Source organism: Helicoverpa zea, chromosome 2, assembly GCF_022581195.2.
Source record: "Helicoverpa zea isolate HzStark_Cry1AcR chromosome 2, ilHelZeax1.1, whole genome shotgun sequence".
Lineage (NCBI taxonomy): Eukaryota > Metazoa > Arthropoda > Insecta > Lepidoptera > Noctuidae > Helicoverpa > Helicoverpa zea.
Window position 1 is genome coordinate 10,744,305 of NC_061453.1, and position 17,396 is coordinate 10,761,700.

General features: G+C 36.4%; 1 protein-coding gene across 1 annotated transcript; it reads right to left on the reverse strand.

The window, feature by feature from the left end:
• Positions 1–28: 28 nt before the first annotated feature.
• LOC124644789 (protein takeout-like) lies at positions 29–15,857 on the reverse strand. Its single transcript, XM_047184348.1, has 5 exons — positions 15,373–15,857; positions 4,886–5,126; positions 3,258–3,391; positions 1,461–1,610; positions 29–1,134 (listed from the first exon to the last, which is right to left on the reverse strand). The coding sequence occupies exons 1-5, from the start codon at positions 15,473–15,475 to the stop codon at positions 983–985; spliced, it is 780 nt and encodes a 259-aa protein (XP_047040304.1). The 5' UTR covers positions 15,476–15,857; the 3' UTR covers positions 29–982.
• Between the last annotated feature and the right edge of the window lie 1,539 nt (positions 15,858–17,396).

Genomic DNA, 17,396 nt, shown 5'->3' on the forward strand with positions numbered 1-17,396 from the left:
TGTAATATATTTAAATGAAACAACAAAATAGAGTTGTAAATAATAATATATTTTTACAACTACAAGTACAATTTAGTCATCACAATCGTTATTACAAATATATAACCTACTTAAGTACAGAGTTAAGTTCGTCTACAAAGTATCGGGTGATCACTTAGTAACTTAAATAAATAAAGCTTACTTATGCCTTATAACTGGCTAATTACTTAAATACATAATGACCCAAGTTTAGCATTCACTACATTGCTTGTATCGAAGAAATATTAAGGGAAGTAACTGATGTTCCAATGTAGGATAATTTGCAAAATTTTAGCCATTATGGACATAAGTTCGAAAACTAAAACTGGTATTAGGATTGATTTAATACCGTCCAGATATTAATTTGGACACAAAATCGTTATATGATATTCACACACAAGTACAAAATACACACAAATTGTTTACGATCAAGATATGGATAAGATATGACAAAAAAAAAAAATCTTATTTGACAATTTTATACAAAACTGTTATTATCTGAGATCTTTTATCGAAAACACAAGAAACACACGGTGGATGAAGCAGAAAAAAATACAAGTAAACACAGTCTTGAAGAGTATCTATCAAACAAATTCATACAGAACACAAAATCTTCCACTTCAACTTAATATTTGTACTATTATACATTCAAACGAACTTCTATTGGTACGAGACAAAGTCTATGGAGAAGTAACAATACTTACTGAAACATTCACAACTGTAGGAAAGTCTGTATTACTAGAGAAATGTCTTTGAGTTACAACCGTTTCAAATATTCTATGCACCTGTGGTTTTTCAAACTAGAGATAGAATTTTGATATTAGCCCCACACTACTAAAGTCAGTAGACGTCCTATGGCTGAGATGATGATGATGATGAACTAATGTCAAATGCCTATCTCTAGTAAGCAAAACCACAGATAGATAGTATATTGAGAAGGGCCGTTAATGAGTCACACACTGGTTTAAGACTTGAGCCACACGTCGATGGGGATCTTGGAGAAGGCGGCGTTCACGAACGCCTGGAAATGCTTCGCGATTGATACTGACGCTGCAGGTCTCATCTCCTCAATGATTTCAGCTGCATTGTTGTTTAAAAACTGGTTCATCGCTTCACCTGGAATTTGGAAAAGGTTTTTGAAATTTTGAGTACTTTGGTGAACAGCACTTAATATGTACATAAGGACATATACTATTGGAACCATCTATTAGAGGATCTCCTCTTGATAGCTTCTAGATTAGAATTCTTGTAGAATAAACGATGACCTAAGTTTATCATTATCATCTCATGTATGTACCCAAACATAGAAGGAGGCTCGTTGAGACACAAGGTTCATAATTATGGAAATATGCAATTCTAGAATATAACGTACCAAAGCAGTTTTTGGAGTCTTTAAATGTGGAATAGAGCATATAATAAAACATATCGAAAAGTTAACCTACCAATGACACTTCCATGGTTGACAGTGTCCTTGACCTTGAAGCGAGAGGTCCTCAGCTTGAAGTCCACCAGCAGTCTGTCAGCCAACATGTACTTGACGTTGTCGCGAGTCGTCTCCTTGCCGAAGATCTTTGCGATAGCAACCACGTCACCTTTAATTTAATGGTAATACGTTTTACGGATTACAAGATTCAACATAAATAAATAATAATGTCGGGGCACCTTTTAACACACGGTCGGTTAGCCCCATGATAAGTTATTAATCAACTTGTGTTATGGGTGCTAACACAAGTGATAAACTACATATAGCTACATATACACTTATTTTTTTTTTTTTTTTTTAGCGACGTAAAATCATCAAATGACCCCTCCCGCTGTGGGTTAGCAGCGGTGAGGGAGTGTCAGACTCTTACTGACTAAAATCGTCGTGTTCCGTCATAGACCTTTTATGTACCAGGGCCGCGGTATCTCTTTCGAAAAACCCGCAGCCCCGGCAGGCCTTGGCCCTGCTGGGCCCCGCTGGGGTTGCTGACATCTCTTTGAGGAGCGCGTGGAACAACGCGCGCCGTGGACACGGGTCTGTCGTCTAGAAAGACAGAGGGACGATGAGCCACCCGAACTCACCGCCCACAGACCCACGCCTACGGTGGCCGGGAGTCATCTCGCGACACCCGGCGCCCATGGTGTCTACCTGGTCCAGCGCGGCGGCCGGGATGAGAGGTGCGAACTCTCTGGCGTTCCGCCTCCTCCTTCTCGAGCATGACCGCTTCGCAGAAGGAGGCGACGGCATCCCATTCCCTCTCGCCCCGGACCATGGCCTGAACCAGGGCCGGACGCGAGAGGTCGCCGCCGCCCAAAGCCTCGACGAGGACCCGGCGGTGCCTTTCCCAAGCGGGGCACACCTGGACTGTGTGGTCCACCGTGTCCTCGGGGCTGTCCGCACAATGGTGACACCCGGGCGCCTCCTCACGACCGATGCGGTGCAGGTACCTCCCGAAACAACCGTGTCCGGTGAGGACCTGCGTCATGCGGTACGTGAGGGCGCCGTGACTCCTCCCGAGCCACTCCTCAAAGAGGGGACTTACCGCCACGATGGTGGCGTGCCCTACATATACACATATTTATAAATACATATTGTAACACCCAGACCACGGCCAACAAGCATGCTCATCACACAAATGTCGACCGAACCGGGAATCGAACCCGGAACCTCAGGTCCGGCAGTCCGGCATGGTGACCATTGCGCCATCGAAGTCGTCGAACATAGAAACATAGGAATCATTTAAAGAAAAGATTGCATTTTTATTTGCCGTAACGAAAGAGAGTTTTTTTTGTAAGTCCCCAACTAGCAAAATGCCATATCTACTATCTCAATTGTTTTTTGCGATCTCTGGTTCAACAAATTCATGCAAAGCTCAAAGGTGAATCGAATCCTTCTTGAGGATCCTTGAAGACTATTGAATATATGTATATAATATTTGAACAAAAATATGCTTGTTATTAAACAAAAAACTACCTCTACATTGAACTTAAGATCACCTTCCATTCCATTACTCGCTCAAATATACTTATTTAGTTCAAATATTTGATCCCATACGGAAATAGAAAACCTGACATTGAGTTTATTGAACAATTTATTATTGCCATTGTTTTTTGCCAAGGTCTTTAGTGCATTTAATAATACACCTTGCACGTATTCTTTTATGTCGTGATTTAACCTCATACGAGCCAAATGGCATAAACCACTGCGTCATTTATACCTACACATGCTAACTATAAATCATCTTTTGCCTTCTTACCAAATGAAGCCCAGAAGTCTCCCTGAGACCTGACAGGGAACAGCAGCACTTGCCCTGAGACTTCATATCTTCCTGTGATCTCGATGCGTGGGAGCACCAGCCCCATGTCAATTCGGAGCTTCTTCAAGTCTGACCTGCAGTTCAATTCGTTTAGATGAGCGTATTAAATAAAATAGCGGCAATTTTTAGTAATTGTTTTAAGGGTCTATATTTGTAATGAATCTGTTCTATTACCTACAATAAGTTCTTAAGCTTGCCATGTCATTAAGTTTTTGTAAAGGTATACTTAGAAAGGCATTTGTGGTTTCCAGCTACAATAATTTAAATGAAGTACCCATTATAGCATTACCGCAAAATTAGCACGAATACTACAATTCCCTTTGTAAACCTTCAAGTTTTAAGTTACAAAATTCGGCCTCAACGCTTGAATTGTCCCACAGTACGTACGGCTTGTGAAATGTTTTGTGCTCCTAATTCTGTCATTATGCCAAACTTCCCAACGTTTTTAGACATCTAATGATCTAATGCAATCCTACGGAATGGTAATGAGACCAAAATGACTATTATTATTGTACTTACTTGTAGAATCTGTGTCTGTAACGTAATTGGAAAATTCTTGTGAGAAACAATTAGTGAGAATACAAATAGAGTTAAGTAATATTATGGGATCTTTCTCGTGTCTTCAAAATGTAGTTCTTACATTTTTGGAGAGAAAACTACCTTAAGAATTATATCACCATGAAGTAGTTTATTTCCTACATCAAATTTTTAAAGGCTTCATTAATCATCTTTCTAGAAACCTACTAAAACGTACTACTGTAATGTAAAAGGATGTTCTTTAATGTCAACAATAGTTGAGCAACATGTCTTCTCAGCGCGTATTGCTATTTTATTGCCTTTCGACTTGTCGAACAATATTGTTTGTGATTCTTGCCCAATAAGTTAATTATCAAAGAACTATTATTAGTCTACTGTAACTTGCTTTAGACATAACATTTTTGTACCTATACCTAGTATGTTTGTGGAACTTCGGACTGCACTACATTTGGGTATAGAGGGATCCTGAGGGTGCTGTCAAATGATTGTTATTGCCTAACCAAAGCTTCCAAAGGAGTCTGGGTTTACCTTCTAGCTAAAACTTTATGCCAATGACTTGTTAAGCTATTTCTGATTATTGATCAACATACCATACAATTCCTTATTCAACATTTTGGTACAAGTAACAAGTGAAATGATTATGTGTTGCGAAAAAATATTGCGACGTCTGGTCACATAGCTATGAAGTTGTCTCTTACAACATTTTGGCAATTTTTATACTTATCTGTTCGCAATAGCGACAACACAGACTTGACCTCGTTTCCTAGTTCTTAAAATTTTCAGCTTAAGATAATGTTTCTAATTAGAAGTTTTGAAATAACGCCTTGTAAGTGACCCACAGATCTAGATTGGCGAATAATTAATTTCAAATTTTAGATAAATAGTTCTAATTAAAAAATAAGGTAACTGATTTTACATAATTTGTTAGGTATAGCTTGCGTGAATAGTTCAGAATTCAAAGCTGGTGCAAGGAGCCTCATATGTGTGTGCAATGAAGCCAGATGAACTCCTAACCCAAACGACAGTCTTACCTGATCTTCGTAATGGTATAATTACTAGGTCCGACAACGGTGATGTTGTTGAATGCCGCTGTTACTCTCACTGGCCCAGCATCGTTGGCCATCACTAGTCGGTCGATAAAAAGGGGTTCAACTGGAGGCACTCCTAGTTCAGGAATACCTCTTGACAGGTACGGCCGAAGGTGGTTGAAGGAGTTCTTAATACAAGTGTCCAGTTGAGGATCGTTTTGGTTGCATGGTAGGATGTATTCCGCTGGAAAGACAAAACAATGTACAAATTAATAAAAATGAAAACAGAGAACGATAAACTACTTGATAATGGGACGAATTTTAACATCGTTTAAAGATAGAATAGACTTATAATTCATAAGGTAAAACATAAAAATCTGAACAGTACGTAGATACAAGGCATCAATTGGAAATTCATACCGCAGGGCATGTTTAATGAGCACACGTTCTCGACAGCATACCACCCAAATGCTTGGTACGTTTCAAAACATATTTGCATACAAACATAAACAATGCGCACATAAGACAAGTAATGTTACGTAAAGCATACAAGGCTGACCTATTACCGAACTTTCCAATATTTGGGAGTTTGGAAACAGTATGCCAAATTGGGATAGTAGAAATTCAACAGAAACCTTAATAGGTACTCTATTACCAATAATGGCGTCCACGGCCGATTTCGGCCACGGCGGCTGTTCTCATTTAAGGAGATCAGCCAGTTGCGAAGGACATATTATAGTGCACGTGCATTTGCGCTGACACAAGTGCACTCCCTATTCCTTTACTCTCATAGCCCGATGGGACGGCAATCCGGCACGACCGGAGAGAGATCAGGCGCAGGACCGACATTTACGTGCTCTCCGATGCACGGGTGAATCAATCACCAACTTCCAGACTACGGGCTGCTTTGTGAAAGTTTAAGAAAACCCACAAAGCGATTTCGGCCCAACCCGGGAATCGAACCCGATTAGTAATAGCATCGACCATCGAGGCTATTACCAATAGGCTACTATCAATAGGTTTAGGAAAAGTAAAAATGGTAGCTATATTTGTAAACATTAGTCTATTACTTCTACAGATCAGAAATAAACAGAAAACATCACAGACAAATATTAATACACTTAACACAATCTGCTAATCCAAACACAAAACACGTGTATCAATTAGAAAACAGCACAAATGATCATAATTTAAATAACATTATGATGTTTGATGCAGAAACAGACTGTAATAATATTTATATATGCTAAGCTTGTGAGCTATTCTCATCACGATTATAATCCCTAGCTAGTAAACGATTCCTAATCAAGTCATTATAGAGAATTCTTGGCAGGACAACGCAATTGCATACCAACATGATAGTAGAATGTAGATTATACAAAGACCAGGAAATCATGTTTTCTGAATCCATAAGCTGATGTCCGTCACGAAGATTAAATAGCCCATTCACGTGTATACAAATATTGTGACAGAGGTGTTAATGAACCTACACAAATTATTTCAGATGATAAAAAATTATATCTCATACAAGAGAAACAAGGCCTTTGAAGAACAATGAACTTATAAAGTCAGACAGATTGAGAGGGAGCCAAAATGATGTTGGAATTGGTAACAGTGATTCAGATATACAAGTAACAGCGTGTATTACAGAAAACGTAATCCACAAAAATTACTCAACAAATAACATAATCAAGAAACCAGAATATTGCAATACAAACAGAGACTACTTAGACGGCAAAATACACAAACTCGAATACAAATATAATAAAATGTAAGCTGAACTTGAACGCTTGGCGGTTGTATTTCACAAGGTCATTTCTTACATAAGACGTTATACAACTGATTGCCGACCCGCTAACCTACTTGGTACAACAGTGTATTTTGAGAAACACCCATAGAAATTGTGGAATTCGAAATATGTACATAATCAAATTGGGTGATTTTTGTGTGTATTTTAGTTGCATCACATCTGGAATGTAAAGATGGAGTTTTTTATTTTGTCTGCAGTTTTTACCGGTGTATCTTGGGTTTGATAGATTTTATGTTATGAACGACGACCTTAAGCTGGCTTACCGTCACCATTTTTTGAATATGACATCTATTATTCTTTTTTGACAACTTTCTTTGGACGACTTGTATTAAAATGTAGATCACTGTTGCTTACGGCAAAATTATTCTTGTCTAGAAAATTGAAGATATAAAAATAAAGGTGTAACAGCCCATAACATCATGTCGTTTTTCACTTGAAATGGATGTCCAGTTGTCTACCTTGGATGTCATCTTTTTAGGCTACAGCGGTATTTAAGTTTGAGTACTCATGGTTCTTCCAATATTTATTATCTCTTTACCTATGCCCTTGGCTTGGGAAGACGGAAGTCCGCAATGCCAAAACCCTTAGTTTATTTATGAAAACAATAACAACTTCTGACCGGTTAGGTCAGGTCAGAGTAATCACCGATATTGATTGATTCTTTGGAAAAATATTTTTTTGTAATTGATGGTATTTGTTATTTCGTGCTTATATTGGGTATTATCATCACAACATTAGATCTCTAAAAATGTTTTTAGTTTATCGATTTTTTCTGATCGTTCGTCAATTATTGTCTAACCAAAAAATGGATGAATAGATGCGATAAATAGTCTGCAAGATTATAACTTTAGTAATAGTTAGTTCTTAATATTTTTTCTTGCTTTCACTTATCGCTCACTACGATTCAATTAGAATTCACTTCTCAACACACGTTTGTTGCTCTACATTTGTTTATATTTACTTTTTAGTTCGACTTTCGATATGTAACAAACAGCTGATCTCCGATCTGCCGGTCAAAGCGCATGTCGCAACGTTACCGTATCGTTCACGTAACAGCGTAACGTGGTATCAAATGTAATCGTACCTAATGTAACAGTAGACGGTTCCTCTCTCACCTTGTGAAACTGCACTGCAGGGTAAGAATTAGATAATAATGTCTGGCCATTTACATGTGTGAAATGTTTTAGGTTAGATTGATAATGCATTGCCTGAAACGTTAGATGTGACTGTGATGCAGTCAGGATTTATTTCTATATTTGTAGCTAGTTTAAACAGCGTGTGAGCAAAGAGATGAAGGACCCCATCAGAGAAAGCGTAGAGATGGCAAGAGCTAGAGCGTCACCCAGGTCTTAAATATTATAGAAAAATAGTAATTAACATCATTCTACATATTAAACTAAAACTAAAAGTTAGATAATCCTTAACTTGATGGAAACTAATACTACTAACTACGACTAGCAAAGTATCAAGAATCATAAAGGCAAAACTTTACATAAGGACATAAAACGCATCACTAACTCCAAGATTATGTTTCTTGATTAAAATGTATGTGAGCACATGCTGGCGATCTATGCAAACGTGAGTCACCGAAGTTAGACTGCACACATATTGCAATTCTATGTAGTTATCTAACAGTTATACACAGTTCCTTTAGTATAATCAGATTAATAAGTGATACAATACTGTGCACTTAAATATAATTGACACTTTTAATAAGTACAAGCGGTTCCCCGCAATTCCACCTGCGTCCCGAGCTTAACTTTCTTCATCAGTTTAAAAATAGTACTAATATTACGTACAGGGTTTTGCCTTGAACTGAAAGCAAGCGTCTTGTTTGTAAAGGGTCCTTATTTTCCTCTACCTTTACAGCATCCCAACCACTTTTATCACTACCGAAAGTTTTGTGCAATAAATGCCTGCATTCCTCTCCTCAACATTAAAACCGCGTGCTACTTTCTACCGGCTGTCGAAACTCTTGAGAAGAGAACGAAATTTCCAGAATATTTCGCAAAAGCCTGTGTACCAGTAATGTCATTATGTGTAATGAAGGAGAGCTCATCAAAATGATTGGGCTCGTAAGTCCTGCTGCAATAGATACAAAACCATTGATTGATGATTTTGTGGCCGTGTGCAAGAGAGTGGTGCAAAAGCTGTTAAATTGATCTTAGCTTTACACTGTGCTGATGAAATTAGTCTGTAATAAGGTAATTTAAACTTACACGCAGCATAAAACTTTAGAGTCTTCCAACAATTAGGGACTTTTGAGTATTTTGAAGAAGTAGATAAAATACTTAAGACCCAGGTGTCTACAAATGCCGCACAAAGATCTGAAGTATTTAAGACACGCTAAAGTAAATCTAATCTTAATATAAAAAAAGAAATAACAACATAGGAATTCATAACGATCGCAATAAACTTGAGATTTATGACCAAACCAAAGCCACAATTAATTAGTAATCGGTTAAAAATGACAAATAGAGACTACAAAACCGATTGACCCACTTTATCTCGGTACGGTATATGTTCAGAATTGTATTTGGCGTGTCATTCCTCACCCACTCCATTATATCATATCAGGAGTCCAAGGTTGAGCATAAATAAGGGAGATCGTGAGGTGACTTGTGACAGGATGTCGCAAGAGGTGATGCAACGCCGGTCAAGGCTGAACTCCGGCCACGAACTGACCGGTTGCCTACGTGAATTTTGGATTTCGAAAATGCGTCATTGTAGTGTGTAGCTGAGGAATTGTTTGTTTGGTTTAAAAATGACAATAGGTTCGATAATAGCGTTACTCTCTCTATGTCCACGGTCTTCTTAGTTAGTGGTTAAGTTTCATTGAAATGCTTTCTGTCACTGTCCCAAACTATTCTCTGATAATTGAAGAGGAATGTATTAATGGGCACAATTCACACACAACAACAATATGTATTAATATGCAAAAACCTAGCACAGAATAGTATATTGAAATTGTATAAGGCCATTTTACTGCTTTTCCGAACTATAAAACACTATCGCGTGCGCCAATTGGTGATTCCAATGGAGCCGTTAGAAATAATAGAACTCGTATTTTATTAGTTACAAGTCAATTTAAATTGTTATAAGGTCTTACTTGTATTTAATTTAAAACAACTGTCTTGAATGTTACATCACATGACAAGTAGACGTAACCTATGAATTGTTGTTTTATATGATTTATTAACATGATGTAATTACCTATTTTGGTCCTCCAAAATCGCACATAATAAATATTTTTGTCAAAATCACCATCGTATAATTATGACTTCATTATGATACAGTCACCTCCAAAAATAATTGGCATGCGTTGAATCACGGCTAATTCCCTGAACCTTCGCTCTTCAATCCCCATGCGTCAGACTAATCAACCAGCTACTATTGCCCAATCTACGTCCATTCTAACCACGTAAGGCGCAACCATTAAAATGTTATATGTATCACAAAAGGCCAACCAAGGCTGTACCTGACTATCTTCGAGGGAGTATATCGATATGTTATGCGAGTCATGTGTTCGTGGACAGTCGCAGCAATCTTTCATTGTCAGTCTATTTTTCAAGGATCGTACGTTTGTTTGACGGATTATTTGCTATTGTTTTATTTTTAGATCAACGATGACAATGATGATTACAATATTTTATTACACGAGTAAGTATAGTGTATGTATCGAGTCGCAAAACAGCTATGCGAGAAATACATCCGCACTAAAATCAAATATCTATACTTAAAGTTTAGTTTCACGTAATTTTTATAATATTTTCCCATACGCCACACCTACTAGAACTAAGACGATAAAACAAGTATGATAAATAGCTACAGAACAATGGTTGCCAAAAATACAAACAGCGGCAAAACTTTAGATAAATTATTGATGTTTTGATTTATACGCGAATAGTTATTTACCAATTCCCTCCTAAACGCTTATATCACCAATTTTATAATAATGGTAGTGTCGTCATTGCTATTTTAAAATTAAAAACAAAAACTAAAAACGCAAGGTTTATGATCATCATAGCTGCCACTGCTGAACATAGGCCTCCCTCCATGAGCGCCATACATCCCAATCTTAGGCAGTCGAATCCATCATAACAATAGCCCTAAACCAATTATATTGTGGAGTCGGTTATAAAAATTCCACGACAGTTATTGAAAATGATATCTACATTATTCGCAGTGTTAATTAATTATTATCATAAGTTGTATCTAACTGGTTATTGACCTCTAGTTACTCACACATTGACAATGTGTTCAAAAAGAACCAGCAAATTCAGAGTTGTTCATGAACGTTATTTGGTTACCATGGTAACTGATGTTGTCTTATTAAATTGGAAGATAACATCAGTTATTTAAAATGCACTGGCCAACTAGAGCCTTAACCATTAATGCAAGGTGCACGTCGTTCTTTGCATACCAAGTAACTAAATTCATAGTTATCCGTTATTTAAATGTGTACCAAGAACAAGCATTTATCATTCAATGAAGTCGTTAACGGATGTTCCAATTTTTTCAGATTCATCCGGGCTTTTAGTTAAGAAAAACACGTGGAAAGTTCTTGGAACGTACTTTATAAGTCAAAAGGGCCAAAGGACCATTGTAAGAAATAATTTAAACGTATCTGTAAATATTTTATCAAAATAGATATCTATTCATAGAAATTGAATACTTCGGAAACAGATTGTGAAGGAAAATTAATTGGACATCAGAAAATATTAAGTAACTTGGATACGCAGTAGATATCTGTTACTTAGGTCATATTGATAAAAAAAACTCGTAGGTTCTTTGAATGAACTGTGACGACCTCGCATGTACGCACATTTGTACATTCTTTTGCGCAGTGATTGATAACGAAGTTACGAACAATTTAATTTTAAAACATTTAAAAGTGACTGGATTAAGGGCAGTTTTTAAACTAAGAAGATCCCATCAAGAAAAAAAAATGAAAGTGATCTTAAAAAGCTGGCAAAGGGATAACAATAAAGATTTGAGAAGCATCATTCCTTCAATGGCAGAGGCAAAAGAAACGGAAGACTTCGCATCGAGATTATCTAAATAATTTATCCTAATATATTTTGATCAAATCAGTTTCCGATACAAAATGTTTATAGGCAAACAGATTCGAGAACAATTTATTCTCGAATCTGATATAACTCAAGATTATACGAAAAATAATTCTGTTCCTTTTGAAAAGCTCAAAATATAATTTACGACAACTATTTGGTATGCCGACTTAGTAGAACGGAAAACCTCGTATGTAATATTAACAAGGAATCGCATGAGCATATGTTTCACAAGTAAGGATATGCAGAAAGATTAAGATCTTAAATCTTCGTATAAATGCAAAGTTGATCACATCTCGGAATCGGGAACTTGAATATTTTGATAGACTGTTTTGAATTATTTATAAATAGCTCCTTAGGATAGTTTATTCTTAACTTTGTTTCACGGTATGTTATACGGTGGATGGTCACCAAAATTTTAACACTACAACAAGATTTAGTAATAGCTAAGTGTTATACCATTGAATCTAATCTCCAAATCAAAGCTGAGGTTAACAAGCAAACGCAAATTAATAAAGTGTAAGATAAGAAGTAAGAAGTTACCCAAGAGGCCTTGAGCAACAGCACTGCAATAAGTTCACGCCGTCACGCCGGCTACCATTGTATAACTAGGAAGACGATGACTTACAAAGAAATGTCACGCGACATCGGGTTATATCAGACTAAAATATTCAAACTATATTTTACAGGTTTCATTGGATATAGGTTTACTGTTTCCTAGTTGGAAATAATTGGGAGCGGCTGTTATCGTAACAGCGTAACGTTGTCGCTGAGTTTCAATTTATTAACAGCCATCGGGGCTCCAATATTTACGTCTTTTACGGATGTTTCATTGAGTTAGGATTTTTACGTAGATTGAACCACATTAACAAAAAAGCCTTACACTTTCAAGACAGGTATTTTCTGTTCTATTCAATTAGCTTTACCTTCAACAAAAGCCCTTAAACCAACTTCCTACAACCGCCTTAACACAAACAGGGATGTATTTGCAAACATGAAATTAACAGAACCAACGGACGTATTAACATGTTTGCTAATTGTCCATCTTTGTCGGTGTCGACACCGGACAGTGGGCACACATGGACAGCCTTGACACACTTCACACAAACCACACTTTTGACAATACCTGAACGAGTGTCATTAGTTCGCAAGCAATTTTTGACTTAATATTTAGTATAATTTGGACAATATAAAGCAATTTCATGAAATTGTCTTCGTTATGAGGTGGCTCGATTGGTTCGGCCTTGGCTGAGTCACGAAGGGTGCCTGAAGCTGGTAAGATGGTGATAACGGCTTGTAGTGAAACATAAAGTTGCCTAGCCTATCTTCTATCTACATTGTTATCTGCGTGCACTACATATTATCTGGATACTAAGTGAAGCGAACTAACCGACTGAAAAGTTCACATCCTTATTCAGTATTCTTCTGCCCTATTACCTACTTTACAGTTAACAGCTAACAAAAGCATGCTTTTTGATATACTTAATTGATGAAAAAGAGATAATCCACAGCTATCTTTTGTTAGATCGGGGGAAACACTTTTAGACTTGATTGTATGTACCTATCTATCATCACACGTGGTCTAAGTAATCCATAACATTTTCAGCCCGTAGTCGTTAACAACACTAAAGTTATCAATACTTGCGCAAGTCATGGCGGAATTCAAAACCATGAAAAACGATATCAAATTAACCCTGTTAATTGGCATGGTTACAGATAAGAACAAATTATGATCAAAAAGAACTTAACGCCACGACTTTTGACATTGAAATATTTTATGTCCATCTACGATTAATTAGGCTGTCGAGAACGATAAACCATGAATTTTATTCGATAAAAAATATATATTTTGTCTACACTTAGTTGCATAATCTGTGGCTGTCCTTAACCCTGGCGCCGATGTCGATAAATCGAATTAACTTATTTGTATGTTTACTTAACATTGATAAAATGCAATTTGTTTTTATCAAATCGATAAGAATATCCGACTTTGCTTATCAGTTTTTTTTGACAACGCTTTTTTTGATTAATTTAAATTGGAACTAAATAAAAACTTCACACTTAGTAACATAAAATTGGTAAAAACTGCTTATTTGAACTCATGAGCGTCTGAAACTAGTTGTTCAGTTAGGAGAACTGTTTACAAACGAGAATAATTTATGTATAATTGATGTTCCGAAAATCACAAAAGGGTTTAATATGTTACAATGAATTATCAAACTATATGTATTTTACACATGATTTTTGATAATTTATCAATACATATAAAATTCAAATATATTCAAGCATACGCACAACTTGAATGAAAGCTATTTATAGTCTATTCAAACAGTGCGAGAACATAAATTCGCAGCCCAAATACTCGTGCAACATCTAAAGGTCAATATTTTCGAAAAGAAAAGTTGCAACATTAATGTTTCACCATACTTGAACGCGCAGTCAAATCTGATCCATAGAGTTTCATAATTCTTTGACTACAGCTCTCGGCTGAATAGAGTTGTGGCCGTTGCTTAAAGAAAAGAATGCAAGCGAGTTTATGGATAGTGTTTGATTTTGTTCTCCATTTCGATAGCAAGATTCTACTTTAAAAGTACGCGCACTCTACAAACTTTTAGTGGGTCGAAAGTTGGTTTGTGCTCATAAATCAGTATGTAGATGAATGGAAATACGCGTAATAGTAATAAGGTACTAGTCCGGTACCAGACCGACTAAAACTCTCATTCAATTCACAATTTTCTAAAAAAAAAACACCGGACCAACAGTCTGTCGACTGTTTAGTCTACTGTGAACCTACTACCCACTACTATATATACTATGAAAGGAGACAATAGCTAGAGCTCGATTAATTGTGCTATTGATTATAATGGATATTTCCCCACGATTAATAATATATCATACAACACACAAAAATAAAAGTTTCACAAGCTCACGGAATGTATTTGATTGGCACAAAATAATCTACCTAAACAAAATATTTCGCCACTGCCGCGCCAACTTTTTCTTTCATCTTACTTTACAATTTACAACATAGGTACATACGAGAAACTTTTATTAGTAAATCTGCAATAAAACATGAGAGCATTACATTTTGATTGCCACACAAACTATTATTACGCATTCCGTAGTTGGTTGTAATTTATGTTAATAACATCTTGGACAAAACCGCGGTACGAACTAGGCTAGTTTTGACACTCATATTATGTCACGTAGTGGCTTGTCAACAAATACTAATGGCTGCTAAATGCTATGCTTTTAGCTGGTATAATAAGATGCATGAATGTGTAGGCATAGTTTACGCAAATATTTTTGCTAATTCAATGTCATCTTGATTGGATTAATGTCTGCATATCATAATCTAGTTTAGCTTTTTTTAGTGCTTGGAAATGTATAAATATAGGTAGTTTATTTATTTAAAGTTTATTTTATAAATTATACTTTTTCAGATATTTGTGTATTTTTGTCACATAAAGCCAAAAATAAATAAATATACATAGAATGAATTCATAAATGCAAGTGTTGTAGAAATACAGTTAGGTATTTAATTGACTCAGCTACATCTATATTATAATTATTCTCCTAGCTAAAGGAAAATAAAAAGTAAGAAAACTTACGTATGGCGTCTGGATTGACGCTTTCCGCAGCTTCTCCGGTGTGGCATATAACAGTCAAACATAACATCAACAGGGACAAAACACAACGGTCGGCCATTTTCATTTTTGTTAAAAATTAATTTCAATTTTATTAACTAACAAAATGATTTTTGAATTGAAATATTTTTTACAACTTTTTTTATTGTTTCAAACAATCCATTTTTCACTGAACGTTCGATTTTCGAGAACTCACTTTTCAAATTGAATTATTATTTTTTAAATAATATTTTTTTAGTATTCGAATTTTAAATTTGCCCGCGTCCGTTGTTCGGCGGTTTTAGTTAGCAATAGGCTCGCGCTTGGATGGTAGGCGGACGGGCGCTCGACTCATTTTGTTTGAGGTGAAAGCAAGGAGCTATGTGTTTTATTCGCTCAAGATTTTCGACATCCCTGAGTAGACTCCCCACCGCCTTCGAACTATTTACTGAGTGTATTCGCCAGGACTAAGAAAATATAGGATTAGTTAGGTTCTGTATGGTATGTGAGTGAGTTGATGAGTAATTACGATTATGTCATGTGAGCAAGTGCTTGAACAAAGAGGACACGTCTTGGCTAATAGTGTTCGCTTCCTACAGTTTGTCATGCCCTAAAAGTACAGACAAACATCGTCAATTTGCTCGCTATTTTAATGGGCGATTGTTTCATTAATATTCGAGGAATTTATGAGTGTATGCGATTACCAAGGTATATTTGTATGTATAGGTTGAAAAGAGGTTAAGGAAAATGGTGAATTGATTTGGACGATTTTCCGCTGGAATAATTTCCCGCAACACGCCAGGCATCCCACGCTGGCCAGTTCACAAATATTTTTATGTACTTTTGTCTCCTTTTTGTTCAGTTTTAGGACATTATCGGAGTAATTCGTCAATATCGAGACATATCGGGAGGGTCACTTGACCTCTCCAGATTTGCGTGTAGAAACACGCGGCGCACTAATAACTGTGACTTTTTATCAGAAAATGGCTTGAGACGTGTTTTATTGTTTGCAGATTGCGAGCAGCCTGCAATGCAATTTTTTTTTTAATGCAGAATTCGATCTTATGTACCGAAAATTTAATCTCTGGAAAGAAATATCATCGATTTAATTAAAGCCTCTCTCTCCCAGTCTTCAGGTTTCTAATAAAAAAAAATACTTAATCCTTGGAAAGTATGTACGTAGGTATATATATGACAAGTGATAGTTAATTACTACCACCAATATACCTAGGTATTATGTACCAAATTTTTTTATAGTTCCATTTTGAAATCGCCTTTACAAGCAATAACTTGAACAATAAAAATACATGCGGTAACATATGTTTTCAGATACGCTTACACGTGATCCCGATAGTTATCGCCAAAACAATGTTGTACTGACCAATGTCAAGAGCCATGTAATGAGGACTTCAAAATCTTAACTTCGAACTTTTCCGATTTTTAACAGGAAACTTTTTGTATTAAAAATCACCAAATTACCTCGCACGATGTAGTTGAGAGGAGCGTCAGTTTTCCTGCCTTTTCGAAGCCTTCCGTTTTTTAATATAGGGGACGAAAAACCAACTTTTCAAGTGTGCATCACCGTCGTGAAGGAATAGCTTAGCTTTCTAGATAAAGCTTGAATTATGACGTTTGCGAAGGGTCCCGACTATAGTGCATCAACATTGAGCCTCATTATTCTTTATCGTGAAAAAGGAAAATCGATAGTTTGACAGTTCCCAAAAAAGCTTTTTCATAAGTAGTTCAGTAAAACAACATGAAGATCAATAGTTATCAGAGAACCTTATTAACCTGTATCTAAAGTTATCGTCACACATTTACGTCTTAATTTTACGAATCAAATCGATTGTTTACAAGAAGTCTAATTAACATAAAAGTATTAATGACAATATTATTATCTGTCGCTGATATTTTAGTCTCGTTTATCGTAAGCGCGGTCATTACTTCTTCACTTATTACCCCTACACGCTTACTGACCTTGGTCAGGGCGGAATCTTCTAGAATTTACG

Coding starts and splice junctions, on each gene's coding strand:
- LOC124644789 (XM_047184348.1), bottom strand. CDS start 15,475: ATGAAAATGGCCGACCGTTGTGTTTTGTCCCTGTTGATGTTATGTTTG. Junction 3,392..4,885: donor TATACCATTACGAAGATCAG/GTAAGACTGTCG, acceptor ATTGAACTGCAG/GTCAGACTTGAAGAAGCTCC. Junction 1,611..3,257: donor AGACTTCTGGGCTTCATTTG/GTAAGAAGGCAA, acceptor ATTAAATTAAAG/GTGACGTGGTTGCTATCGCA.